Genomic DNA, 27,995 nt, shown 5'->3' on the forward strand with positions numbered 1-27,995 from the left:
CTGTGGTACTGATTTCCATTCATGGAGGTGGGTGCCTTGCTTTCCCGAATCTGTGGATCCCAAAATGGGGTGATGTGGGGTAATGGCAGGATCTTGATACACTGGCCTCTCTGACGTTTGGTTCTATGGTCCTTGGGGCACTTAATGAAAATAATCCCTACAAAAGGGTTTCTGGTATCCCACTCCACAAAATGGCACTCCTGCTCTAGGAAACAGGCACTGTAAAACAGCTTATTGGCTACACAACAGTTTGGAAGTCTCTTTTCCTCTCATTGGCTGAGCTTTCCCAGTCTTCATCCAAGACCAGGGAGAGCACCTGATTGGTTGACTTATTCTTACACCTGCAGGTCAGTATGACAGGTGTTAGGAGCAGTAATTGGCTGGAAGGAGGGTGTGGTGAGAAAAAAGGTCTAGCAGCTGACTGGTCCGTTGCCTTGGAGATGGCTGAGTCACCTCCTGGTCCTCATCTCTCCAGCTGGTCTCTGATAGGAATGTCGTTTGCTTATTGGCTGTCCTGTGCTCCCTCCCCTGGCTCCTCGCTCCTGCACTAGTTCAGGCTATTGGTAGATAGTTTTATCTACTCCCGATTCCCAATCAGATGTGACAATGAAGTAACAGACGGAATGAGAAGCAAGGTGCGATTGGCCGTTTCCCTTCACCACCTGAGCGGAGTTGGGGGACCCGAGCTGTGATTGGCCGTCCACTCGTGAAGATTCAGAACAGCAGCAAAAGTGAGCTGTGAAAAAGTCGCGGTGCTTCCACGTCAGCTCCTCTTCTTCTCTTCACACTCGGTGATGGAACAGAAGCCGCCGGCAGCGCCTGGTGCTCCAGCTTCCTTCACAACTGAGGAGGAGTTAGTCCCCTACCATTCCCTCCCCTAAACCCCCTCCCCCGGAGACCGGACATAGCGTCAAAGAGCTCTTCACTGTCAAGAAGACTTTTCTACCGGTAAGCGCACACTAGGCGTCACTTCCGGTTGCAGGAAATTTGCGAGTCTTCGGTCAACCTACACGAGTCTGTGCGCACTGCGCATGTATGGTACCGCAAGCTCGCCTTGGCAGCATCCTGACTCACACTTGTCGCTTGTGCCACCTACTTTCAGCGTGCACGCGCCCAGCACTCTTGGGCGGCTCGCAGCATGAGACATGCGAGGGGCGGGGCTAAAGAGCCAGGTTTTCGTTGCGCACTGCCTATGGAAGAGGCGTAGACCTGTCATGTAGCTGCTTCTGTCTCTGCTCTCAACTGCTGGTCTGTAAACACCGTTCCGCCGCGGGAATCAGGGCTGGAGGATCGAACCTTTACTTCTATATAGCCAATCGCGTGCACATAAATCCTCAGTTTCTCTAAGCCTATCAACAAACGGTGCCTTGTGGTAACCAGGCCATGGTTGTGATGCAGCTTAGGCAGGACTAGTTTTAGGTGAGATGGGGCCGTAAATTCATCACTGTACGTTAGTTTTACAGTGCTACTTCAGTGAGCTCCTTTCTTCGCTTCCTTGCCTGGTAAGCGCTATCACCGGAAGATAGTCGCTGCCAGTTTAGAAGGTCTGTATCTAGCTATCGTGGAGTCCAGATACCCTGTTATGATACAGTATGTATCCATAGACAGAAAATGAGTTCATTGTATTGAATATTGATGGACAATATAAGAACAATTCTGTATGGTGTGGACTCCTACACAAGCACTTGATGCAAGTTTGCCTAAAGCCTTGCACACACTGGAAAATGGTCTTTATTTTAAAACGACCAACAAAAGATTGTTCCATTACCAAGTACTGAAGATGTGATGTGAAACAGCAACAGAAGACTGCAGAGGAATACCAAACGATTGTATACTTATATGATCGTTAAAAGACGCAGGATGTGAGGTCACAGAAACAGACCATAGGCATGGGTGACCGCAGAAAATTTTCTGGGGGTAGGGGCAAGCCGTGCACCTAAAAAAATGGGAACTAGGACTATGGTAGAGATCATATTGCGAGTGCCTCCGACACAGGGACCTTCCCCCTCCCTAACTTAAGTGATGACAGGGATAACCCCCCCCCCCCAAGTTTAGGAAGTGACAGGGACCCCCACTCACCATCAGTTGTCCCAGCATCAGACCTCAGAAGCAGCTGGCGACCAATGAGAGCGGGCACATGGTACCCCTGTGGACACCATGCTGCATATGCGGAAGTGATGTAATTTCCGCATTTCATTGCGTTCTCTGCGAGGTCCTAGTACCCGCACTCATTGGTCACTGGCTGATCGGAGGTCTGATACTGGCACTCTGCCTATTACATTACAGACGGGGGGGGGTGGCTAATGGCCAGGAAGGGGGCATCCACCCCATTTTGCCCCCTATGTCCAGACGCCCATGACCATAGGAGAAGTGCCTTATGGTGTCCATTTAGGATATAATTGTTTGATCAATAGTTTGCGATTACCACAGAAAACGATCGGTCATGCACACACCCAAAAACCTGCTAACCAATTCAATCACATTGATGGAATTAAACAGAGAGGATTGAGTCCTGTCAATCTAATTGGATAGGTTAGCGGGTTTTCGGATGATACATGGGTACAATTGTTAAAGACGAGTCAGGCTCATCCAGTAATTGCTATTACTCACCTGCGGCATCGCTGGCATGTAGGATCCCTCACCAGCACCACCCGGCTTCCCTGCCTGAATAATCCCATCCTCTTATCAGCGATCTCCTCTTCCTGTCTCCTGGCGTCTCCCTCTGATGACACTGTCTGGTGTTGGGCATGCACAGTGTCATCACATCATGTGGCAAATTCAAATTTTATTTGTATTGTATTCAATACTAACATCTGTATTGGCTCCATTCTAAAAAGTTCTAAGTGTAAAAGAAAAAAAAGCTATGGGCAGCACTACTGTCCATAGCAGCAAATAATAAAGTAAAAACAATTTTGCAAGCAGTCCTCAAAAATGCTTACAATATAAAAAAACTCTACAAAAATTGTACCGCTTTTGGTAGAAATTGCAGGGAGATAAAAGGGAGCATGAAGCGAATATAACAAAAACAGGATACTCACCTAGGGAGAGGGAAGTCTCTGTGTCCAATAGAGTCTTTCCGTTCTTCTCACAGTCCCCGCGTTCCAGCACTGAATCACCCGTTAGCGGTCGGAGACTGCTCTCCACTGCTGCCCGAGGCTTCGGAAGTCTTCGGGAGCTTGAGTTTGACGGCTGAGGACAACGAGGGAGCGATCAGGCTGGAGGAAGCCCCAGGTATGTATACATTGTTTTTTTGACCCCATCTCAAGTACACTTGAACTAGGAATTTGGGCGGCAGCAGAGTGAGCTGTCTTTTAGCTCCACCCTGCACCAGAGGAGAAATATAGTTGATCAATAACAAGTTTGTATGCAAGCTGTTTGTCGGGCCTCAGACTACAATGCACTCTATTCATAAAAGGATTTGCGGTAAAAAAAATCTTGGAGGGAAAATACCGCATCAGTATTTTAGACTTTTGTGTGCTAATTCCTAAAAAAGTTTACAGTTGCGATAAAAAGTCAGGAATTTCCCGAACTAGGCTGGCGGTAACAAGAAGCTGCCTGAGTTGATACATTTTCTCCTTGCAGAGATAGCGTTACAATAAGAGGCAGCCCCAACTTCCCTTTAGATGTGCATTTTTTTTTTAAACTGCCACTGTTTGCCCTGAATCTGTCTATTAGTCTTTTTAACTATTCAAAGGGTACCACAGCCCACAGGCTGTGGTAAAATACATGCTGCAATGTGGAGGGAAAGAAATACACATACTTACCGATTCCCTCGTTCCCTGCCGTCTGGTCCCACTCGTCTGCTACAGCTCCCGGTACCGGCCCAACTCTCATGACCTTTCACCCGGACATACTGCGCTGCGCATGCGCAGTATGTCCAATACTCTTCGCTTCTGCCGTCACATCATGACGGCAGAAGTACGGACACTCTCCTGCCTCCTCCTCTCCCAGCGTGTGCACTCCAGTATAAAGCTAGCGTGACATGCTAGCTGGAGTTCGCGCTGGGACAATCGATCTGGAGAGAGCGGAGGGGGAGTAAGTTGAAAAACACGGAGGGAGCGAGTGAGTGGGTAGCGGGCAGTGGCAGTAAAGAGTACAAGCATTCTGTACATAGATGCAATGACATCTATAATACAGCAACAAAAATATCCCCATGTTTATCTCAGCATATTTGCATGTATATACATGTGTGTATATACATGCATTTACATGTGTGTATATACATGTATTTACATGTGTGTGTGTGTGTACACACCTGTATATACACCTGTATATACATGTATACACCTGTGTGTATACATGTATACACGTGTATATACACATGTAAATATATGTACATACATACATGTATATACCTGCAAATATACTGAGATAAATGTAGGGATATTTTTGTTGCTGTATCATAGATGTCATTGCATCTATGTACAGAATGCTTGTACTCTTTACTGCCGCTGCCCGCTCACTCACTACCCACTCACTCGCTCCCTCCGGCCGCGTTTTTCAACTTACTCCTCCTCCGCTCTCTCCAGATCGATTGTCCCAGCGCGAACTCCAGCTAGCATGTCACGCTAGCTTTATACTGGAGTGCACACGCTGGGAGAGGAGGAGGCGGGGGAGTGCCCGTACTTCTGCCGTCATGATGTGACGGCAGAAGCGAAGAGTATTGGACATATTGCGCAGCGCAGTATGTCCGGGTGAAAGGTCAGGAGAGTTGGGCCGGTACTGGGAGCTGTAGCAAACGAGCGGGACCCGACGGCAGGGAACGAGGGAAGCGGTAAGTATGCGTATTTCTTTCCCTCCACAGTGCAGCAGGTAATTTTACCACAGCCTGTGGGCTGTGGTATCCTTTAATTGCCACAGCTTAGAACAAATATGTCAAACCGGTCCTACGAGGGCTGAGATCCTCACACATTTTTGATACAGCTCAAATGAATTGATGGGTTTGAATCAGGAAAGGTGTGGTCCATCGGGTAGAACACGTTCCTTTATTTCTCAGTCCATCCTAAACACTGGCATGGATATGGCCCTCCAGGCCTGGAGTTCGACACATGTGGCTTAGAAGAATGTCAAGAAATGTTACACATGCAAGCTTTCTGATGTGAAATGTATCTGAAACCAGGTACCCAAGAGGTTAAAAAACACAGCCTGGGTATTCCAGAAAGCCTTTTTTGTTCCCTCTTCTCTGCTGCTGCCTTGGAGATCTGTCCCCATTAGCTTTGCTGTTATCCGCTCTCTTATCACCTTTTCTAAACAGACGGTATTCTCCGTCCCAATTCCACCTGCTCTAATCTTTATGAATTGACATTTAGTGGCGTGTTGAGATAATCGCGGCATAAGGCGGTAATTTACCTCTCTGCTCGGGAATGTCAGTTTTTCATGCGGAAACCGCTTTTATGAATTGACATTTTGAGAAGTGGTCGGTAAAGTCAGCTGTTTTGAGCATTACCATGTGCGGGAATGCTTTATGAATAGAGCCCAATTTGCTGGCAGACACTTCAGTATTTAGAAATACAGCTAGACACGGCAGTGGGCAGTTTCTCTGTTTCAGGTGAATGCTTTTACAGAAGTCTTGGCATTAGAGCAAGGAAAGGGTTTTTAGTTCAACCTATTTTTGGTTTAAAATCAAATTGTGAGCTCAGACTTGTAATAAAAAAACTGAAATATGTATTCACAGGAAAGTAAATATTCAGCAGTAACCTCATTGAGTCTATAGACAAAAGATTTTATAATACAAATCAAATGTTTCATCTTTTACCGCCACTGTTTACTTTAAATAATTTTTCCCCACACAAAAGTCATCATGTTGGACGATGCTGTGCAGTGTACATCCTGCAACATGTATGCATGCCTTGATCAGCGGATTGAGGGTGTTTACTGTTGCCCTGGGTGTGTGCGTGTTGCTCAGTTAGAGGCGGAAGTCGCAGAGCTAAATAAGCATCTCGCAACACTGAGAAGCATACACAACATGGAGAAGAGCTTGGATCTCACGATCCAGACACTGGATGGAACCGTTGAAGATGAGGAGGGTGGAGTACAGCCGGACCAAGAAGCAGAGGCAGCCGCTAGTTGGGTCACAGTTAGAAGGGGTAGGGGAAAAAGTGGCAGGGAGGCTAGTCCCGAGTTGTCCCTCACTAATAAGTATGCTTGTTTGCGTAATATTGGGGAGGATGATTCAGGAGTAGCAATGCTGCAGCAGGATGTGCTCCTTAGCAACCAAGGGGCTGACTGCTGTAACGAGAAAGGGAATAGCAGTGCAGCTAAGGCTAGACAGGTACTGGTGGTAGGGGATTCAATTATTAGGCGCACAGATAGGGTAATCTGTCGAAGAAACCGCGAATGCCGTACAGTCTGTTGCCTCCCGGGTGCTCGGGTTCGGCATGTAGCGGAAAGAATTGACAGATTACTGGGTGGGGCTGGGGAAGACCCGGCTGTCATGGTACACATTGGCACCAATGACAAAGTTAGTGGGAGATGGAAGGTCCTCAAAAAGGATTTTCAGGTACTTGGAGATAAACTTAAAGCAAGGACCTCCAAGGTGGTGTTTTCTGAAATACTGCCAGTGCCACGTGCTACATCTGAGAGACAGAGGGAGCTTAGGGAGTTAAATAAGTGGCTGAGAAATTGGTGTAGGAAGGAAGGGTTTGGGTTCCTGGAGAACTGGGCAGACTTTGCAGTCGGCTACAGGTTCTACAGCAGGGATGGGCTGCACCTTAATGGGGAGGGTGCAGCTGCATTGGGGGAGAAGATGGCTAAACGGTTGGAGGAGATTTTAAACTAGGATCTGGGGGGAGGCGGGAGGATAAAGTCTCAATACGTAGACAAGATGAGGTAAAAAGACAGTGGGAACCTATCATTATGGAGGGTGGAGAGGGGGGTGGGGACAGTGTAAAGATTAAGGAGGTTGGTAAAAATTCAAGTAGCCAATTTCATGTAAACAAAATTGGTAAATGTGGTGGTAAAAATATAAAGTGCATGGTAACCAATGCTCGGAGCCTTGCAAATAAAATAGACGAACTAGAGTTCATTCTGAATGACAAAGGCTATGACATTGTGGGAATAACCGAGACATGGATGGATGAAAGCCATGACTGGATAGCTAATTTAAAAGGATACAATGTGTTTAGGAGGGATAGAACAGGGAAAAAAGGTGGAGGGGTTTGTCTCTTTGTTAAGAATTCTCTTACAGCTGTCCTCAACGATGAGATGGAGGAAGATTGTGAAGATGTGGAGTCCGTTTGGGTAAATATTCATGGTGGAAATAAAAGTTGCCAATTGCTTATTGGGGTATGCTACAGGCCACCTCTTATTAATGAAGCTGCAGAACTGCGATTACTACAGCAGCTTGAAAAAGCTGCAGGTAAAAATGAGGTCATAATTATGGGCGACTTCAACTTTCCAGACATTGACTGGAGTATTGAGGCTACCCATTCTGGTAAAAGCAGCAGATTTCTGGCAGCACTACAGGACAATTACTTGACTCAAATGGTAACTGAACCAACTAGGGGGCATGCTGTAAGGCTTGGTGGTGTATTCTCCACAGTCAGCATGCAACGCATGAGCTGGCGTGGAGGAGGTACACACACTAGCACCAGGAAACAGGCTATCCCTAGTATAGTGGAGGGGAGGACTGACTCCAATAGGAGATTGTGGCGCACAGAGCCGGTGCAGATCTGACAGCCACAAACAATGCTTTCGTTATAACGTCTCAGCGCAAAGTAGCGCTGAGCGCACAAACCAGAACTGAGGAGATCAGGACAGGTAGACAGAATGAACGCTTGCTAGCTAGCGGCTACTTAGCGACAGCAAGCGTCCAAAACCAGACAGACTGGAATGAGGCAGCCAATGCGATGCGGCGATGGCGTGCCTCACAAAGACAGGACAGGATAGTCAGAAAATAGCAGGATTAAGATAGATGAACGTAACACAGATAAACATACAATAAGTATGTTTTCCTAGCGTATTACAATTACAGCTATCAATGAAACTATTTGTAACGTCTGACTAACATATGTATATATCGGCAATGAACCGATATATGACATAAGCAGGAACGCTGACTAGGAATGGAGTAATACAGGGAACAGGACTCAGAAGGATTCGCTATCTCTTCGCAGAGATGAAAGCAATCCACAAACGGTAACAGAACAGGATTCAGAAGGATTCGTTATCTCTTCGCAGAGATGAACGCAATCCACAAACAGTAACAGAACAGGATTCAGAAGGATTCGTTATCTCTTCGCAGAGATGAACGCAATCCACAAACGGTAACAGGACAGAATTCAGAAGGATTCGTTATCTCCTCGCAGAGATGAACGCAATCCACAAACGGTAACCAGGAGCAGGGTAACTACCTCAGCACGGGTGGTCACGGTACGCGCAACCTACCAAAACGTGCTGGAAAGCTGACTAACTGCACACAGGATATAAACAGTTCGTGTACGTATACATCAGCGACACTGATGTATCAACGTAACACAAATACAAGGAAAATAATAAACGTGCTGGTATGCATATATATGGGCAATGAACCAATATATGATGCAAAACCAGCAAAGTATCTTTAGAACAAGAAACACGATCGGGGCTGAAGCGACAGCAAGACTGGCTTACACTGAAGCTATGAAAACCCAAGGAAACCCTGCAGGAAGCAGATCTTTATACTGAGGTCATCCAATGGGAGCAGACATGCAGATTCCCACACAGGTGAATGATAATCAGTCACAAGCTGACAGCAGGGAAAGACAGACAAAGCTATGCAGCTTGCATGGAAATAGATCAGAACTGCCTGAGCTGCAGCACTACTACTTCCAGCAACAGCTGCTGCAGCAGCGATCATCACACATGCGTTACTGGATCTGATCATTTCTAATAGACCAGATAATATATCAAATGTGCAGGTTCAAGAACATTTGGGAAATAGTGATCACAACATGATAACGTTTGATCTGGTGACTGATAGGCCACGGGGCAGCGGGACCACTAAAACTATGAATTTTAGAAAAGCAAAGTTCACTCAAATTAGGCAGGCACTACGTTTGGTGAACTGGGATAATGTACTACAAGGGGAAGACACTGAAGGGAAATGGCAAGCTTTTAAACTTATACTCAATCAATACTGTAGTATGTATATCCCATATGGAAACAAAATGTCTAGGAATAAAAAAAGCCCTCTATGGATGAATAGAAAGGTTAAAGATAAAATGAAGAGGAAAAAGAATGCCTATAAGGTCTTAAAACAGGAGGGGACCGAGGCTGCACTAAGCAATTATAAGTAGTGCAATAAAAATTGTAAAAAAGAAATTAGGCAGGCAAAGATTGAAGCTGAAAAACAAATCGCTAAGGATATCAAATCTAACCCAAAAAAGTTTTACAAGTACATTAACTCTAAAAAAAGAAAGGTTGACTGTATAGGACCCCTAAAGGATGAGGATGGGAACTCAATGGTGGATGACCAAGGTAAGGCAGAGTTATTAAATGCTTTCTTTGCTTCTGTCTTCACAAAAGAAACAGCACTGTTGCAAACTACAGAGGCAGAAGAGTCTCAATCTTCTAACTGTAATATTAAATACTTAACGCAGGAAGAAGTGAAGGCAAGACTAAATAAATTAAAAATAGACAAGGCACCTGGCCCGGATGGCATGCATCCTCGGGTCCTAAGGGAATTAAGTTCAGTTATAGATAAACCCCTTTATCTTATCTTTTGTGACTCTCTTGCAACTGGCAGAGTCCCAGTGGATTGGCGTACAGCCCACGTTTTCCCATTATTTAAGAAGGGCAAAAAATCTGATCCAGGAAATTATAGACCTGTAAGTTTAACATCAGTTGTATGCAAACTATTTGAGGGGTTACTAAGAGATACTATACATGACTTCATAGTAGAAAATAATCTTATTTCTCAGCATCAACATGGGTTTACTAAAGACAGGTCCTGTTTGACTAACATGCTCAGCTTTTATGAGGTAGTGAATGCTAATATGGATATTGGGAATGCTGTAGCTGTGATATACTTGGACTTTGCAAAGGCCTTCGACACTGTTCCCCACAAAAGTCTGGTGCAAAAGTTGAGGATGCAAGGACTGGGGAAGAGTCTGTGTTCATGGATAGGGAACTGGCTAATGGACAGAAAACAAAGAGTTGTGGTCAATGGATCGTACTCAAAATGGGAGACTGTTAGCAGTGGGGTCCCACAGGGGTCTGTTCTGGGTCCAGTGCTCTTCAATTTATTTATTAATGACCTAGTAGATGCAGTAATGAGCAATGTTGCTATTTTTGCAGATGATACAAAATTGTGCAGAATCATCAACTCTCAGGAAGATAGTGTCATATTGCAACAGGATCTGGATAGGATGGCTATATGGGCACATACATGACAGATGAAATTCAATGTTGACAAATGTAAGGTCATGCATTTTGGACGTACTAATGGTCTAGCACCATACAAAATAAATGGGATACAGTTGGGGACATCAAACTTGGAGAAGGACTTAGGAGTACTCATTGACAACAAGTTAAATAATCGTACTCAATGCCAAGCAGCTGCAGCTAAAGCTAACAAAATTTTGGGATGCATTAAAAGGGAAATAAAAACTCGAGATGCTCGCATAATATTGCCCCTGTTTAACTCTCTAGTAAGGCCACATCTGGAATATGGAATTCAGTTCTGGGCACCACATTACAAAAAAGATATTGCAGTTTTAGAGCAGGTGCAGAGACGAGCAACAAAATTGATGCGTGGGATGGAAGGTCTCACTTATCGAGAAAGGTTAGATAAACTGGGTTTATTTAGTCTAGAGAAAAGACGCCTTAGAGGGGATCTAATTAACATGTATAAATACATCAGAGGGCAATATAATACGTTGGAGGATGAGCTTTTTGTCCCTAGGCCTTCTCAAAGGACTAGAGGACATGATCTGCGCATGGAGGAAAAACGTTTTAACCATTTATTTAGGAAAGGGTTCTTTACAGTAAGAGTGATTAAGATGTGGAATGCATTGCCACAGGAAGTAGTTATGGCAAACTCTATACCTGCATTTAAAGGGGGCTTAGATGCTTTCCTTGCGTTGAAAGACATCCATGGCTACAATTACTAGGTAATGCCTAATGATGTTGATCCAGGGATTTTATCTGATTGCCATCTGGAGTCGGGAAGGAATTTTTCCCTTTAGGGGCTAATTGGACCATGCCTTGTAAGGGTTTTTTCGCCTTCCTCTGGATCAACAGGGATATGTGAGGGAGCAGGCTGGTGTTGTACTTTATACTGGTTGAACTCGATGGACGTATGTCTTTTTTCAACCAAAATAACTATGTAACTATGTAAAGAAATGAACAGCGCTACTTAAAAACAGATGAGTGCTTACCTGCAAAAAAGTGCACACCCCACTCATGGGATTCAAATACACAATGAGCATACACATGACCTGTCTACCACTTGGAGGATGTTAGTTTCACTAACCATTTGCAATTTGTTAGGTACTTGTCCCTCCCACTGTCGAAGAAGTCTTTCCTCCATGGGAGGGGACCTAACACTAACTAAATTCTACCTATGCATATGCATAGCCTGGAAGCGCTACCAGTAAAATTGAGAATTGCGCAAAAAAAGTGGGATCAGCGCATCACCAGGCCGCCTCTGAATGGCCCCAGCTCAGAGATGCGCTGAGCCCCCCCAGAAACTGCAAACGCACCCTGAACCCAAACAGAGGCTCTGCATATACACCAAAGGAAAACTATTAAGTGGGAGCAGCTGACCAGAAATAAATCAATCAAACATAGCAAAGAAATGAACAGCGCTACTTAAAAACAGATGAGTGCTTACCTGCAAAAAAGTGCACACCCCACTCATGGGATTCAAATACACAATGAGCATACACATGACCTGTCTACCACTTGGAGGATGTTAGTTTCACTAACAATTTGCAATTTGTTAGGTACTTGTCCCTCCCACTGTCGAAGAAGTCTTTCCTCCATGGGAGGGGACCTAACACTAACTAAATTCTACCTATGCATATGCATAGCCTGGGCGCGCTACCAGTAAAATTGAGAATTGCGCAAAAAAAGTGGGATCAGCGCATCACCAGGCCGCCTCTGAATGGCCCCAGCTCAGAGATGCGCTGAGCCCCCCCAGAAACTGCAAACGCACCCTGAACCCAAACAGAGGCTCTGCATATACACCAAAGGAAAACTAGTAAGTGGGAGCAGCTGACCAGAAATAAATCAAACATAGCAAAGAAATGAACAGCGCTACTTAAAAACAGATGAGTGCTTACCTGCAAAAAAGTGCACACCCCACTCATGGGATTCAAATACACTCAGTATGCTCATTGTGTATTTGAATCCCATGAGTGGGGTGTGCACTTTTAGTTTTCCTTTGGTGTATATGCAGAGCCTCTGTTTGGGTTCAGGGTGCGTTTGCAGTTTCTGGGGGGGCTCAGCGCATCTCTGAGCTGGGGCCATTCAGAGGCGGCCTGGTGATGCGCTGATCCCACTTTTTTTGCGCAATTCTCAATTTTACTGGTAGCGCGCCCAGGCTATGCATATGCATAGGTAGAATTTAGTTAGTGTTAGGTCCCCTCCCATGGAGGAAAGACTTCTTCGACAGTGGGAGGGACAAGTACCTAACAAATTGCAAATTGTTAGTGAAACTAACATCCTCCAAGTGGTAGACAGGTCATGTGTATACTCATTGTGTATTTGAATCCCATGAGTGGGGTGTGCACTTTTTTGCAGGTAAGCACTCATCTGTTTTTAAGTAGCGCTGTTCATTTCTTTGCTATGTTTGATTGATTTATTTCTGGTCAGCTGCTCCCACTTAATAGTTTTCCTTTGGTGTATATGCAGAGCCTCTGTTTGGGTTCAGGGTGCGTTTGCAGTTTCTGGGGGGGCTCAGCGCATCTCTGAGCTGGGGCCATTCAGAGGCGGCCTGGTGATGCGCTGATCCCACTTTTTTATGTAACTGTAACTATATATTACAGCTTCCCAGTACATTTTAATTAGTGGAAATAAATGAGTTGCAGAATGGATGCAGAAGGAACTTACCCATTATCGGTCCAAATTTTGCAATTCATCCTCACACTAGCATGGAGAATATTTACAAAGGTGATGTGAAGGTGCCTTCCTTTCTCAGAAGTAACATTTTCATCCCTTATCAGGATAATATTGTATTGGAAGCCAAAAAGCGAGAGACCTTAAAGGGGAACTGAAGAGAGAGGTATATGGAGGCTGTCATGCTTATTTCCTTTTAATCAATACCAGTTGCCTGGCAGCCCTGCTGGTCTATTTCTCTGCAGTAGTATCTGATTAAAACCAGAAACAAGCATGCAGCTAGTCTTGTCTGATCAGACTTATAAGTCTGAACCACTGAAACACCTGATCTGCTGCATGCTTGTTTTGGGGCTATGGCTAATAGTATTAGAGGCAGAGGATCAGCAGGGCTGCCAGGCAACTGGTATTGTCTAAAAGGAAATAAACATGACAGCCTCCATATACCTCTCTCTTCAGTTCCCCTTTAAGTAACTAGTTGAAAATCTTAAGGAATGTTTACAGCTGGCTGCAGCGCTCCTTTAATCACTACGTGTTGAAGTGAATGGGCACTGCCGGTATTGCCGTTTACCGATGTTTGTGCAAACACTGCATTTTTATCCTTATTTTTCCTGTTTTAGCCAACCCTGGAAGCAACATGCTGCTTTGAGGGTTGCGTAAGGCTGTATCTCCTTGTCCCCCTGCGGTGGTTGAAAAACAATGATCACCATTAAAGGCCACTAAATGCTTTTCTGCAGAAATGTATTTAACTAAGATGCCGCCAAAAGCAGCGTAAACCAGCCTTAGGGCCCATTCACACTAGAGCGTTTTGCTGGCGATTTCGGCAAATTGCTCAAGCGCTAGCGCTTTTTAAAGTGCTAGTGCTATGATACCATATGGGCCTGTTCTTACTTGGGCGATTTGCGTTAATCTCCAACGATTAACGCAAATCGCCAAACGCAAACGTGTAGCCTGCACCATCTTCAGGCGATTTCCCGGGGATCGCGTTTCAGTGCTATAGAAGTGGCAAACGTAATTGCAGAAAAATCGCTGCAGTGTCCAGTAATTGTTTTTTCTGCATTAAATCGCGGAAAAATCACTCGCGCACAATGCCAGCAGTACTCGCGTGCGTTTTGCGCTTTTAAATGTGAATGGGCCCTTACACTTAAAAAAAAAAATCAGAACTGTCCCAGTGAAAGGTATTTCTAGGGATAGAGCTGCAATAAAGTTAGCAGCGATACAAGGGTGTCTACCATTTGCATAAACAATTCTGATGATTCTTTGTAGTCAATCGTGATAATTTGAGACAGATGGAATATATTTAGGCCCCTTTTGCACTGCTGCACGTTGATCACATGAAACACCACATACCATCTCAGGAGCAGTAATAGCCCTATGGTGTTATCACAATGATTGTATGTGGAGGGTCCCATCGCAGTAATGCACTGCCTGCAATCACTTGCTGAGCGATTTGCACGTATACTTCAGAAGTGAGGTATACTTTCAATAGAAAGTATTCCACACTGATTTGGTCATACCATATGGTGCGACTTGTTGGGTCTGCTGTAGTGTGATCGTATAACAATCCCAATGCAACAGTGTAAAAGCGGCCTTTTCTGTATATAACTAACGCGTTTTAAAGGGGCTTAAAAATTTATACATACCTGGGGCTTCCTCCAGCCCCATATGCTCCGATTGCTCCCACGCCACCGTCTTCAGGATTTGGGTGCAGCTGGCGCCACCATAGACCGTAATAGGAATTACGGCTATAGCAGCGCACAGAGCGTAACTTCGGCGCCGTCAGAAGTTACATTTTACAACACTATAATTCGGCCTCCAGCAATAGCTGGAAGCCTAATTACATCATTTCCCACCATCCACGTGGACCTGGAGGGGGAATAGTAATTAACAATGCCAGGACTTGTGCATATGCAGAGTAAGCCGTGTATCGGCTGTATCCTGTGCCCAAGTCTCCCGGCGGTAATTTCACTCGGGCGCTTTTCTGTATCCCTTTAGATGTGCATATTTATATACTGGGAAAAAAAGTCCAGAGAATTGCAGCACAGAAGCTCAGATTTATTGAGCAAATAATAAAGCTTACAGCAGCAGTACACAGCAAACATTTTGGCTGACCTCAGCCTTTTTCAATGCAGTATACAGTATATATAGTTATATACTGGTACACAGAAAAGCTCCCTCTAGTGGCATCATAAGGTGAAAAAAAATAGGAAAACAGGCGAAAAAGCTGTGTGAATCATGCCCATTGTTTATTAATACTTGTGCTGGCTGTCTGTTGAGCTCTAAAGCCAGCCATCTCATTAATATCAACTATGGGCAGCAGATACAAGAAGTAGATTTTCTATTTACAATTATCCTTTAGTCTCAGCTATACAATAAGGCTAAATGCATACTGGCATTAATGCAAACATGTAACTTAAAGTGTACCAGAGATCAAGGTATAGCAAAAATTGATACTTACCCGTTGCTTCCTCCCGCCCCATAAACACGTGCGAGTCCCACGCCGTCCTCCCACTGTCTGCGTTCAGCCCCTATTACTTGCTCAGTTGCAACCAGTCTGGGTCTTCTGCGCATGCATGGACCTACTGCACATGTGTAGTAGAGCCGGACTGACAATACTAAGCAAGTTACCGGGGCTGATTGCGGCTGACTGGCAGACCGCGGGAGGATGGTGAGGGACTCGCATGTGTTTATGGGACAGGAGGAAGCCCGGGTAAGTATCAATTTTTGCTAAACCTTGATCTCTGGTTTCCTTAAAAAAAAAAGATAAAGGGAAACTGAAGAGAAACTAATATGGAGGCTGCCATATTTATTTCCTTTTAAGCAATACTAGTTGCCTGGCAGCCCTAGTGATCCTCTTCCCTCAATACTTTTGAGAAGTGAAATTAAGTTTATTGGCTTTACAGAAAGTGTGCAATAAACGTTTTTGGTTTTTTTTCATTGACCAAAAGTTTATTGAAATATAAAACAGCAGTAATACAAAAGTGTATATATTACAATGAACGTATTAATATAAATTCAACAGATTATTAGACATGGTACATGTCAATAGTTACCGTATTTTTCGGACTATAAGACGCACTTTTTCTCCCCCAAAAGTGGGGGGAAAAGTCAGTGCGTCTTATAGTCCGAATACTACGATTATGACCTGCGGATCCTTTCCCGTGTCCTGCCTGTCCTAGTAACTGCGTGTACTACGTGCAGCTGCAGCTTTCCTCAGGCTGTCTGCTGCTTTTATCACCAAGATGTCACCGTCTGTAATACACGCAGTTATCCGCCCTGTCCCCGTCTGCAATACACACATCTGTCCGCCCTGTCCCCGTCTGCAATACACACAATTGTCCGCGCTGTCCCCGAGTACATACATACATACATACATACATACAATTGTCCGCGCTGCACCCCCCCCCCCCCCCCCCCGTACTGCCGCAGCTGTCTGGTAAGAAAGTCCGCATAACTTTACCGATGACATAGACATCGTTCCTCATGCTGTCCCCGCTTTCACCGCGCTGTCCCCGGGTACTGTCGCCAGGAAGTCCCACTCAACTTGGCAGAGAGATGTACCAATCAGGCAGGGGGCGCTGGCCCCAACCGCCAATCACGCTGCCCACTGCTCCGGGTTCCTCTCTTGATAGTAAGCGTTGTTCCCGCGGGCGGGACCACCTCTCCGTCATTGGGGCCAATCACTGCAGAGCGCACAGTGATTGGCCCCAATGACGGAGAGGTGGTCCCGCCCGCGGGACCAGCGCTTCCTATCAAGAGAGGAACCCAGAGCAGTGGGCAGCGTGATTGGCGGTTGGGGATTGGTACATCTCTCTGCCAAGTTGAGTGGGACTTCCTGGCGACAGTACCCGGGGACAGCGCGGTGAAAGCGGGGACAGCATGAGGAACGATGTCTATGTCATCGGTAAAGTTATGCGGACTTTCTTACCAGACAGCTGCGGCAGTACGGGGGGGGGGGAGGGGGTGTGCAGCGCGGACAATTGTATGTATGTATGTATGTATGTACTCTGGAACAGCGCAGACAAATGTGTGTATTGCAGACGGGGACAGGGCGGACAGATGTGTGTATTTACTCTGGGACAGCGCAGACAAATGTGTGTATTGCAGACGGGGACAGGGTGGACAATTGTGTGTATTTATTCTGGGACATACAAATGTATGTATTACAGACAGGGGGACAGTGTGGACAACTGTATGTATTACAGACGGGGACAGCTCGGCGATAAAAGCAGCAGAGGAAAGCTGCAGCTGCACATAGTACACGCAGATACTAGGATAGGCAGGACACAGGGAGACACCAGACACTGGGTCAAGGAAGACACAGGGATAGCAGACACTGGGATAATAGAAGAAGGGGGTCAGAAGACACAGAAAGACACCAGAGACACAAAGGGGACAGAGGAAAACACAGGGGACACTAGAGGTACAAGTAAGGCACAAGGAGGACATAATCATTGTGGGGGGAAAGGTCCATAATACGCCCCTGCACCATGGACGCAGCAGGTTTAGCATTTTATTTTTTTCCTTGGATTTTGCCCTCTAAACCTGGGTGCATCTTATAGTCCGGAGCGTCTTATAGTCCGAAAAATACGGTATATGGAGTAGTACCTTTACATACAATATGATCCTTGGGATTAGTAAAGATAGGGAAGGAGAATAGGGAGGAAGAGAAGATGTTTAGTAGTGAGTTTGGGCGCAATAGAAAAAAATACTTTGAAAGGAGAGAAGTAGTATAGAGAGGGGGAGTAAGCTGCGGTATGAATAGAGTCAGCGACTAGTATTGTTAATCCAGCGATCCCATATCTTGTTGACTTTAGAGGGGCATCTTCTATGATGATAAACCAGCTTCTTAAAGGAAAGGGAGTTTTTAACTCTAACTTTCCAATCAGTGTATGTTGGAAAAGTTGGGGATAACCATCTGAATGCTATACATTGTTTGAGCATAAAGGTAGATTCTATTAAGAAGGCCTTATCAAATTTATTGATATCTTCATCGTAGATATTGAGTATACAGTTTTTAATATTGAGGGTGATGGGGAGCCCATTGTATCATGTAGAAAGTCAACTGCTTGCTTCCTGAGGTCAGCAATTGGGGGGCATTGCCAAAGAAGGTGTATGAAAGTAGGGTTGGGGGCATTACATTTGGGACACTGATTAGAGGTGTTAGGTCTGAATTTGGAGATGCGGCTTGGGGTAAGATAACTTTGATGTGTAATGTTCCTCCAATACTTTTAGTAATAGACCCTAAACAAGCATGCAGCAGATCAGGTGTTTCTGAAATTATTAGCTGCATGCTTGTTTCAGACATAATTCAAACACTGCTAAAGCCAAAAAGATCAGTAGGGCTGCCAGGCAACTGGTATTGTTTAAAAGTAAATAAATATGGCAGCCTCCAGATCCCTCTCACTTCAGATGTCCTTTAAGTAGAGTGAAGTTTGAGGCTGGTCCAGAGGCTTTCCATGTCTTCCTCGATTCCACCACCATTGGCTGGGATGCTCGTCTTGTCCCTGGCTATGTTCACCCTCGTTTAAAAGTGTGGATTTAACATTCATGTGCAAGTACAGCCACACTCATACACAGAAGGGAGCGCGGCCACAAGAACATATTCGACCCTACACGGCAGCGGTAGGCTCCAAGATGGATCGGGGGGAAACCTCAGCACCATCCAGACTTCTCTCCTCTTGGGTACGGATCTAACGATTTTTAAAGTTACAGGTTTACTTTAAATGCCAGTCTTTCCCTGTCCTCATTGCCAAGTGAGCAACGGGAGATTACTAGCGAAAATATGCATAGTGTTTACATGGACATTGACATTTAATTGGCAACAATTTGATGAATGCTATTTGTAGTGTTTTGAAACTACAAATGAGCTTACCATATCTTCTGCTGGAAAATTGCCATGCAAAATGGGCTGGGCACTACTTCTGCAGTAACAAAGTCCAAAGCTTGGCAACATTGATACAGTGTCCTTTCTAAATGTCAGTCAATGATAGTGTGGAAATACCCTTAATTGTTAATAACCCTTATAACTATGGGGTTGATGCACGTAACTGTGATAATATTGCTATGGGCAGACAGCGCACTGCAATATTTCTGCTACAACCGCCAGCAGGTTACTGTGAGTTATGCCATTAGTGTGACCCGCAGTACTCCACTAACGCCAGTGCTGCCTATGGTAAAGGTGTTCCGAACACACATTACCGTAGCAATGCTCACAGTACTCTGGTACCATGGGTCGCGCTAATGGCCTAGCTCGCAGTAACCTGCTTGTGTTAGTAGTGGTAATATTGCTCTGCACTGTCTGTGCATAGCAATATTACCACAGTTACATGCATCAAACTCTATAAACCTAATCCTGTTTCTGAAATCTATACTCAGGTTCCACCAACAGCTCTCATTTTATAAGCAACCTAATTTATGCACAGCAGAGAAGACATTCCTCTTTAGTTTTGATCAAACATTTCTGTGGATACCCACAAAACTTGAATAGTCAGTGAGACTTGAGCAAAGATTATGAAATTGCTATTGTAATTATTTCTTAAATATAAAGACTTACCTAATTCAGTACTGGTGTTCAAATGAAACCACACAAATGTAAGTTCTGACTTAGATTGCACCACTCATATCATGCAACGTGGCATTTTTTTAACATTTACACCCCAGCTGGATTTTCTATAAGGCAACCTCGGTGGGTAGCTAGGGTCTGATAGAGGTCCAGGAGGCTGGCTGGCTGTCCCTGTCCCCGCCTTACCTTACCGAAAAAGTCAACAATGTTAAGTTACCCAGGCAGGGGCGTAACTACAGATCACTGGGCCCCCCTGCAAAACTTTGGATGGGGCCCCCTCCCCCCACAGCGCTGTACACAAGACCCTACTGTACACTGAATAGGGACTGTCTCCAAATCTTTGTCTGCAAAACCTTGTATGATACCTTATCAGTGGCTGAGCAGATGCAGTCATTAGAACAATTGTGCAGAGAGCAGTAAGCTTTCTCTCTGTGCCCTTTGTTGTCAGTCTCTTAGGAGAGGGAAAAGAAACGTCTCCCCCCCAAAGGGCCCCCTGTGGCTTCTGGGCCCCTTGCAGGGTCTATTGTTACGCCCCTGTACCCAGGACAGCATAATCTGTCTCTGGATTAGGGACGACTCCTGGGAATTGAGCCTTCAACTATCTAGATTCTGTAATGAGAGAGACCAGAAGCCCGATGGTGCAGTATAGTCAGGGTATGTGGATGAGAACAGAGTAATAATGTATACTCAAGAAGGTAGGTTGCACTCCTGCAACCTATGGGAAATTGACCGTTGCCGTTCGGTATCCCAGGTCTGCTCCTTTGCTCTCCTTGGGTTATTCAAACATGTGGTGTCCAATACTTTAACCCGAAGGGTTGAACTATTGCTGAAGAAACCCTGGGAGGTGACCAAAGGTATTCTATACTCTGTCATAAATTATAGGAGTAGACTTGTCTTACCTCTAAGGGCCCACTGAATTATAGCTTAGGTAAATAAAACTGGGCTAATATAGGCCATAAAACTAAAAATCTATATGTTTCTATTGTAGGCACTTGTTATTGACCTGAGGAAGCGGGCCAGTACCCGTGAAACATGTCTTTTGTGCATCATTAAAAATGTATATCTACACCTATTGGTTTGTTCCTTTTTGGAGGTAAGACAAATCAAGTATAATTTATGATTTAAATGATAGAATATCTTTGTGGGCCTCCTACAGTTTCTTCAGTAATCTGTCTCTAGTTTGTACTAATCAAGGAGTACATAGGAAAAGTCTTCATTATTTAAGAAATGTCTCTCCATACCTATAAATTAAGTTTTTTTTTTTGTTTGTTTGTTTTCAAGTAACCTACCCTAGCTGTCACTCAGTGCACAGGGGGGCTTCATGCAAAAGCAAAGCTAGATTACAGTGTAACAAGTCAGTATGTATTCTCAGAGCATGTGGGACATAATGTTCTTTCTGGGTAAACCACAGCTGCTTGTGGTTTTACAAACATATCCAATAATGTTCAGATTAAGGCAAGATTCTTGTAGTGGAAAAGCTGGGCTCCCATTACTAACTGAAGTCATAGCACTGGTGAGAATACTTTATTATTATTATTACTCAGACATCGTTTAATTTAACATATTAAATTGCAAAGATACATTGTTGGGCCCATTCATAATGTTTTAATTGCAGTCTACATGTATTTCATATGGCTTTTGCACAGAAACAAAGAAAGACAAAGATGTGTGCTCTATCCAGGTTCACCTGACTATATACTGGCTGCATTATCGTCTATTGACTAATTAAAATGGCATTGCAAATGCCTAAGCATATGCATGCCAGAATATGCAGGGTCTAAACTAACCCACCGCATTCCCTGCAGGAATTGGCGAACGGAAAATCCATTGCATCTCAGCAGGAGTGTCGAGGGTAGGCCTCCTTTTGCACCCAGGAAAAGGTGAGCAGCAGCGACACCCTACAAACATCCACTGCTCAGGGACGCGATGGGGGAAGCAGAGAGATGCAGACAGCTCATCTTCAGGCCTGACCAAAGCCTGGAAGGACCATCCATGCTGCCCCCCCAAAGGAAAGACTACTTACCATTCGCATATATTTCAGGGATGCAAGACAATGCTTATCCTGGGAGCTACCACACAAAAATGTGAAGCAGGTGGGAGGGGAAGTGCAGACAGGCCCCCAAGAGCCGCCACCACTGGGGGCTCTATCCACACCCACAGTCCTGCCTCCAGAAAGAAGAAAACTGCAAATGTAGGAAAACAAAGAGATGTGTGCTTTATCCAGGTTCACATGACTATATACTGGCTGCCTAATAGTCTATTGAGTAATTAAAATGGCATTGCAAATGCCTAAGGATATGCATGCCATAATAGCCCCTAACCTTGGGATTCTTTACTGTTGGCATGAGACAGGACTGGTGGTAATGATCACCCTTTCTTCTCCGTACAATTTTGCCAGATGCCCTAAACATTCGTAAAGGGAGAAAATGATTAAACTTCAGTCCTCAGCAGTCTGATCCCTGTACTTTTTGAAGAATATCAGCCTGTACCTCATTTTTTTCTGTTGACGAGAAGTAACTTCTTTGCTGCCCTTCTTAAAACCAAAAGTCTTCACCTCTCTGTGTGCAGATGCACTCACACCTGCCTGCTGCCATTCTTGAGCAAGCTCTGCAGCTGAATCAGGTTTAGGAGATAATTCTGGCACTTGCTGGATGTTCTTGGGTGCCCTGAAGCCTTCTTCACAATTGAACCCCTTTCCTTGAAGTTTTTGATTGTCCATTTCTATAGGTAGAAAAAAAATGTTTTGTAAAAAATAATATCTTTTAATGGCTAACTAATAGAGTTAAATGATGCAAGATTTCTGGGATCTAGTCCCCTTCTTCAGGCATATTTCCAGATGTTAGCTGAAGTAAAACACTGATGCAGATAAATGGTAAACACGAAGATGACAGTTGTGTTGGTTACTGTTTATCCGTTAGGCGTCAGGTGATCAGCAGGCTGGAGCCAGTGAGTTAGTGCAACCATACATGAAATCCAGCAGGCCTCTGAAGATCATGAAGCCAAATCAATCATGTTACATAAGGTGTCATGAATCCTGTTCCACAATTTAAACCTTCTGTTAATGTCTTGAACATTTTCATAAATTTGTACTCAGAAATTTTTAAAGTTACCGTTAAAGAGAACCTGTACTGAGTAAAAATATTTAAAATAAACACATGAGGTAACTTCAAATGAACATTGCATATTTATCTTGCCATCAGTTCCTTTCAGAAGCTCACCATTTTCTTCTGACAATAATCCCTTCCAGTTCTGACAATATTTTGTCAGATCTGAAATATATCAGTTGCTGTCAATAAAATATCAGTTGCTGTCAGTTATAGCTGAGAGGAAAACTGATGTACCAGGTAATGTCCATGTTTCCCTATGGCTCAAGTGGGCGATGTTACAGTTTAACTGTGTGCTGACCAGAAAGCTGTTATGGGTAATGGCCATTTTCAAAATGGAGGACGGAAAATTCCCTTGATCACAGTGAACAAACAGGACGCGGGACAGGAGAAAGACACTGAGGAGTAGACTACATGGAAGGTAAGTATGACTTGTGTATGCTTATTTTGACTTTTAATTTTCAGTTCAGGTTTTCTTTAAGAACAAGTACTTTTAGATCTTGCATGCCATGTCCTGGTTCACAGAAGTGTTGGCCCACTGGTGTGTCCATTTTACCTTCATTGATTTTAAAGCGGTGATGGTTCATTCTTGTGCGCAGTTTTTGTCCTGTTTCTCCTATATAGATTCCTCTTGAGGGGCATTTCATGCAGCGTATCATGTATACAACATTGGATGACTCGCAGGAAAATTGGTCTTGTATTTGATGATATTTCTGTGAGTTTGGTATTTGTATTTGGCTTGTGCTCATGATATAAGGGCAGATCTCACACCTTGTGTTATTGCAGGGTAATGTGCCTGGAGTTTCTGGTGTAGATAATGCACTTCTGATAATCGTTTGTCTCAAATTGGGAGGTTGTCTGAAAGCAAGCAGTGGTAACTCAGGAAAAGCATCCTTCAGGCGTTTGTCTTTATGGAGTATCGGTTGTAGGGCTTTCAATATCTTCCTCAGTGTCTTTAATTTTGGGATTTAGGTGACCACTATGGGGACTCAGTTGTTTTCAGTCTTTGGGGTGTACTTCAACAGTTCCTCTCTAGATTTTAAAGTTGCTCTGTGTATTTGATAGTCAACGATTTGTGGATTATATCCCTGATCTATGAATATTTTACGTAGTGACATAAGTTGTCTGTCTCTGTCCTCTGAATTAGAACATATTCGGTTATACCTCAGAGCCTAGCTGTAAACAATAGATTTTTTGGTGTGTTCCGGGTGGAAACTCTTCCATTTTAGGTAAATATGCCGGTCAGTTGGTTTACGGTATATGGATGTTTGTAAAATTCTACCTTGTATATAAATTGTGGTATCCAGGAAACTGACATGGGAGGTTGAAAAGCAGAGCGTTAACTTGATGTGCTTGTGGAACTCTGAGAAGTTGTTGTGGAATCTGATTAATTCTTCCTGTGATGCTGTCCAGATTAATAGGATATCGTCTATAAATCTGAAGTAAGCCCATGGTTTAATTTCACAAGTTGAAAGGAAGTTTTCCTCCAACCTGGCCATAAATAAATGTGCATACTGTGGTGACATCCTACTTCCCATAGCACTGCCCATTGTCTGTAGATATATATCATTCCCAAATGAAAAATAGTTGTTAGTATATACCGGATAAGTTGAAGTGTGGGCTCTGTTGGTAGATCATTAAGCTGAAGGAAATGTTGGCAAGCTGCAATACCGTCCTCGTGTGGAATGTTGGTATAAAGGGATTCAACATCCATTGTAGCCAGGATAGTACCCTCTGGGATCGGACCCATGGCAGTCAATTTGTTAAGGTCAGTGGTGTCCTGGATGTAGCTGGCTGTATTCCTTACCATGGGTTTAAAGGACTTACGAGCCCAAATATAAAAAGACAAGTACCTTAAACACTTTTAAATGCACGGAGGACGCCGTCCGCGTCCTCCGTGCAGTTCCGCCGGGTCCCCGCAGTCTGATCGCCCCCCCGTGCCGCTCCCGACCCCACAGACGGGGTCGGGCTCCCCTTCCTCTCATAAGATGGCCGCCGGAGCTGGCCGCGGCTGCGCAGTCCGCATACACATTAGTGCAGTTGCGCAGCTCTAGGGCCCTCCCCCCGATCCACGCACAGTAGCGTGGATCGAGGGGGGAGGCCCTAGAGCTGCGCAGCCCCACTAACGTGTATGTGGACTGCGCAGCCGCGGCCAGCTCCGGCGGCCATCTTATGAGAGGAAGGGGAGCCCGACCCAGTCTGTGGGGTCGGGAGCGGCACGGGGGGCGATCAGACTGCAGGGACCCAGCGGAACTGCACGGAGGACGCGGACGGCGTCCTCCGTGCATTTAAAAGTGTTTAAGGTACTTGTCTTTTTTTTGATATTTGGGCTCGTAAGTCCTTTAAGAATGTTTTCTACCCAACCAGATATCTTTTCTGTTAGTGTCCCCAAACCAGAGATGATAGGACGACCTGGATTTCCTTCTTTGTGTATTTTTGGTAATATATAGAAGGTGCCTATTTTAGGATGATCTGGTATTAATGTAAGTATGTTAGATGATTTTGAGGAAAGATCATTAAGCATATTCTTCAATTCCCTTGAGTATTGCAGCGTGAGGTTAGTTTCTAGTCTTTTGTAGTAGGTGTTGTTGGAGAGCTGTCTGTTTGCTTCTTGAATATAGCTGGATCTATCCAAAATCACTACAGCACCTCCTTTGTCAGCTGGTTTAATTACTATGTTGTCATTGCTTTTAAGGCTCAGTATTGCTTTCCTTTCTTGAGTATTGAGGTTGTAGAGTTTCTGTTTTTGTTTGTCCAGTATCTCTAATTTGATTCTTTTTCTGAAGTTGTCAATATACTCTTCTAATTTCTTGTTCCGCCCTAATTTTGGTTTCCAGGTACTGCTCTTTTTGTTTTTGCTATTTGCAGGTTCAGTATCTTCGAATGATGAATAATTAGGTCCAATAAATAATTGATTGTCCAATAAATGGTTGATTTAGGTGAAATCCTAGTGGCAGCAATATCCTTGTCTGTAAAGCCGTATTTATGTAACTCAATGAATACTGCACGTTTCATTGCAGGTAGCCATGGTTAACAGAGGAAGAATAAGGATTTCAAGCATCACCCTCCTTTTAAAGCACCACTTAATCAGCATGACAGAATGATCTCCAGCCTTGTGCTCATTAACACTTACCTGTGTTAACAAGATTACTGAAATGATCTCAGCAGCTGGAAAGGTTGAAATGTAGTGGAAATATTTTTATGAGATTCAGTTCATTTTCATGGCAAAGAAGGACTTTGCAATCCATCTGATTACTCTTCGTAACATTCCTGAGTATATGCAAATTGCTATCATAAACACTGATGCAACTTTGTGAAAACCAGCATTTGCGCCATTCTGAAAATGGCGAGGGCTGTACAAGTCCATGACTGCATGTAACTTGCCTCAGAGGTGGGATTACAGCTCACTTCTGCACAAGAGGAAATTTGAGTCACCAAATCTGCGTGATTGGAACTTCTGGTACTTTTTCTGAATACTGAGAAAAGCTTACATTTAGGCCTCTTGCACACTGCATGCATTTCAGATTCCGATTCCGCTTTTTAATCTGTTTTTACATCCGATTCCGATTCAGATTTTTAATATTAACTGCATGCTGCGTTTTTTGATCCGTTTTTCTGTTTAATGTATTCAAGGAAAATCGGAAACGGAAACGGAATCGGAAAACGGATTTGCAGTGTGCAGGGAGCCTTACATGGCCCAATTTTTCAAATACTGCAACTGCTCCAGCTCCCCCACCCTTTCACTTGCACTAGCACTAGTGTTTTTCTTTTTTTTTATCACCACAGATTTTAACAAGATCATGTGAGGCAAGGCACCACAGGTGGGGCAGTGGGATGCTTGGTAATTACTAATGAAGAACATGTTGCAGTAATTAACCCTGTCACGTTTCTGACTACTGCAACCCCTATTCCTATGCCACTATTCTACATGTCGAATGATTCGAGCTTTGGAGTTTCAGAATACCAGTTTATGGACCATGCGATATTGAGCAGCTGTTATTGCTCCGTACAAGTATGACTGAGAAAAGAACAGGAACTAAAAAAGGCATACAGCTTACTTTTCAGTTTTCAGTGAAACATACCTTTTAATAACATAAGGGTTTGTGGTGGGGACTTTCTTTTTGTTGGTGCTGTGACATAGTTGCGGATATTCTTGCTGAACTGCTTGGTATCACACACATTCTACAAATTCTTTTGTTTTGCATTACATAAGAGTAGTTTTTGGAATACTCACAAACTTTTTTTTTTTTTTGTAACAGCTGTGCTTGTTGATTACAGAGCATTCCATTCAGTTCCAACTATGCAGCTTTAGTAATCCACTGTGACTGAATTATAAAAACTGGAAGATATAGGAGCTTTCATTTCTCTATCACACAAATAAAATAGAATGTGAGCTCTTTTTGAAGAATAGGCATGAGCAGCCTGGATCTTTCTCACAATCTCTCCTGTCCCAGTTTTAAAACTTTTTTTTTCTTCCTTTGCAGACTGAGATGAAACATTTTTCTCAAGGGTCATTACTATCTCCTGCCTTGATGTGGGCAGGGTTTTCTGCTCTAAAGCTTTATTCACAAGCTAGATAAAAGTCATTGGAAACTAAAAATAAAAGACAATTATTCATTTAAAAAAACAACACAGTGAGATAAAAAGCTAGCTAACAATCAATCATGGTTCTTGGGCACAACAAATTATCTATCCTGGCAGATCCATCCACAAATGGGAGAACTATATACAAATAGCTGCTTTACCACATAATTTCCTATACCGGTGTAGCAGTCATTGGCAAAAGCTTATTTCTGATTTCTATAGGCTCCTTGGATAGTTGGTTAAGGGAAAAAAAACACATTTAAAATACCAGGTTAGGAAGTTTTTACTGATCAATTAATTCAGCTATTATTTGCAGTCTACTTAAAGCACACCTGACCTGAGGCAAAGCTACCTAAGCGGAGAACAAGTTCATGCTGGATCCATATACCTCTGTGTGTTGTCTATCTCTCCTCCTTCTCTATGATCCTCATAACCACTCTGTGAAAAATGGGACTTTTGAAAGAAGTTTTGTTTTTAGACAGGTAGAGGCAGGCTTGTTGCAATGTTCCCTACTATCACCCTCCTATTGCCTGCCCCATTCCCTTAAGTGGAGGAAATGGGAGGGCAATAAAACAGACCACTGCAGTAAGCCTGCCTTTTCGGCTGCTTTCACAGTAAGACGTTACAGGCGCACGTTAGTGCAGCCTGTAACGCAGCCTAACTCACAGCAATGAAAACTAAATGGGCTGTTCACAGTGCCCACGTTG

The 27,995-nt window shown here is 44.0% G+C and overlaps 1 protein-coding gene and 1 long non-coding RNA gene across 10 annotated transcripts in view; one reads left to right on the plus strand and one right to left on the minus strand.

The window, feature by feature from the left end:
- Positions 1-904, minus strand: part of LOC137546524 (protein argonaute-3) — a 126,731-nt gene extending 125,827 nt beyond the window's left edge. For all 8 annotated transcript variants that reach the window (XM_068269090.1, XM_068269088.1, XM_068269087.1 and 5 more), the window contains exon 1: positions 1-904. In XM_068269090.1, coding sequence (XP_068125191.1) covers positions 1-19 — 19 coding nt within the window. In that variant the 5' untranslated portion in view covers positions 20-904.
- Positions 714-27,804, plus strand: LOC137546526 (uncharacterized). Of its 2 annotated transcripts, none has more exons than XR_011026277.1 (3): positions 714-948; positions 20,589-20,693; positions 25,725-27,804. It is a non-coding gene; the product is annotated as an uncharacterized lncRNA (long non-coding RNA). The 2 variants fall into 2 exon arrangements; XR_011026278.1 differs by lacking the exon at positions 714-948 and adding an exon at positions 988-1,419.
- The last annotated feature ends 191 nt before the right edge of the window (positions 27,805-27,995 follow it).

Source organism: Hyperolius riggenbachi, chromosome 2 (assembly GCF_040937935.1).
Source record: "Hyperolius riggenbachi isolate aHypRig1 chromosome 2, aHypRig1.pri, whole genome shotgun sequence".
Lineage (NCBI taxonomy): Eukaryota > Metazoa > Chordata > Amphibia > Anura > Hyperoliidae > Hyperolius > Hyperolius riggenbachi.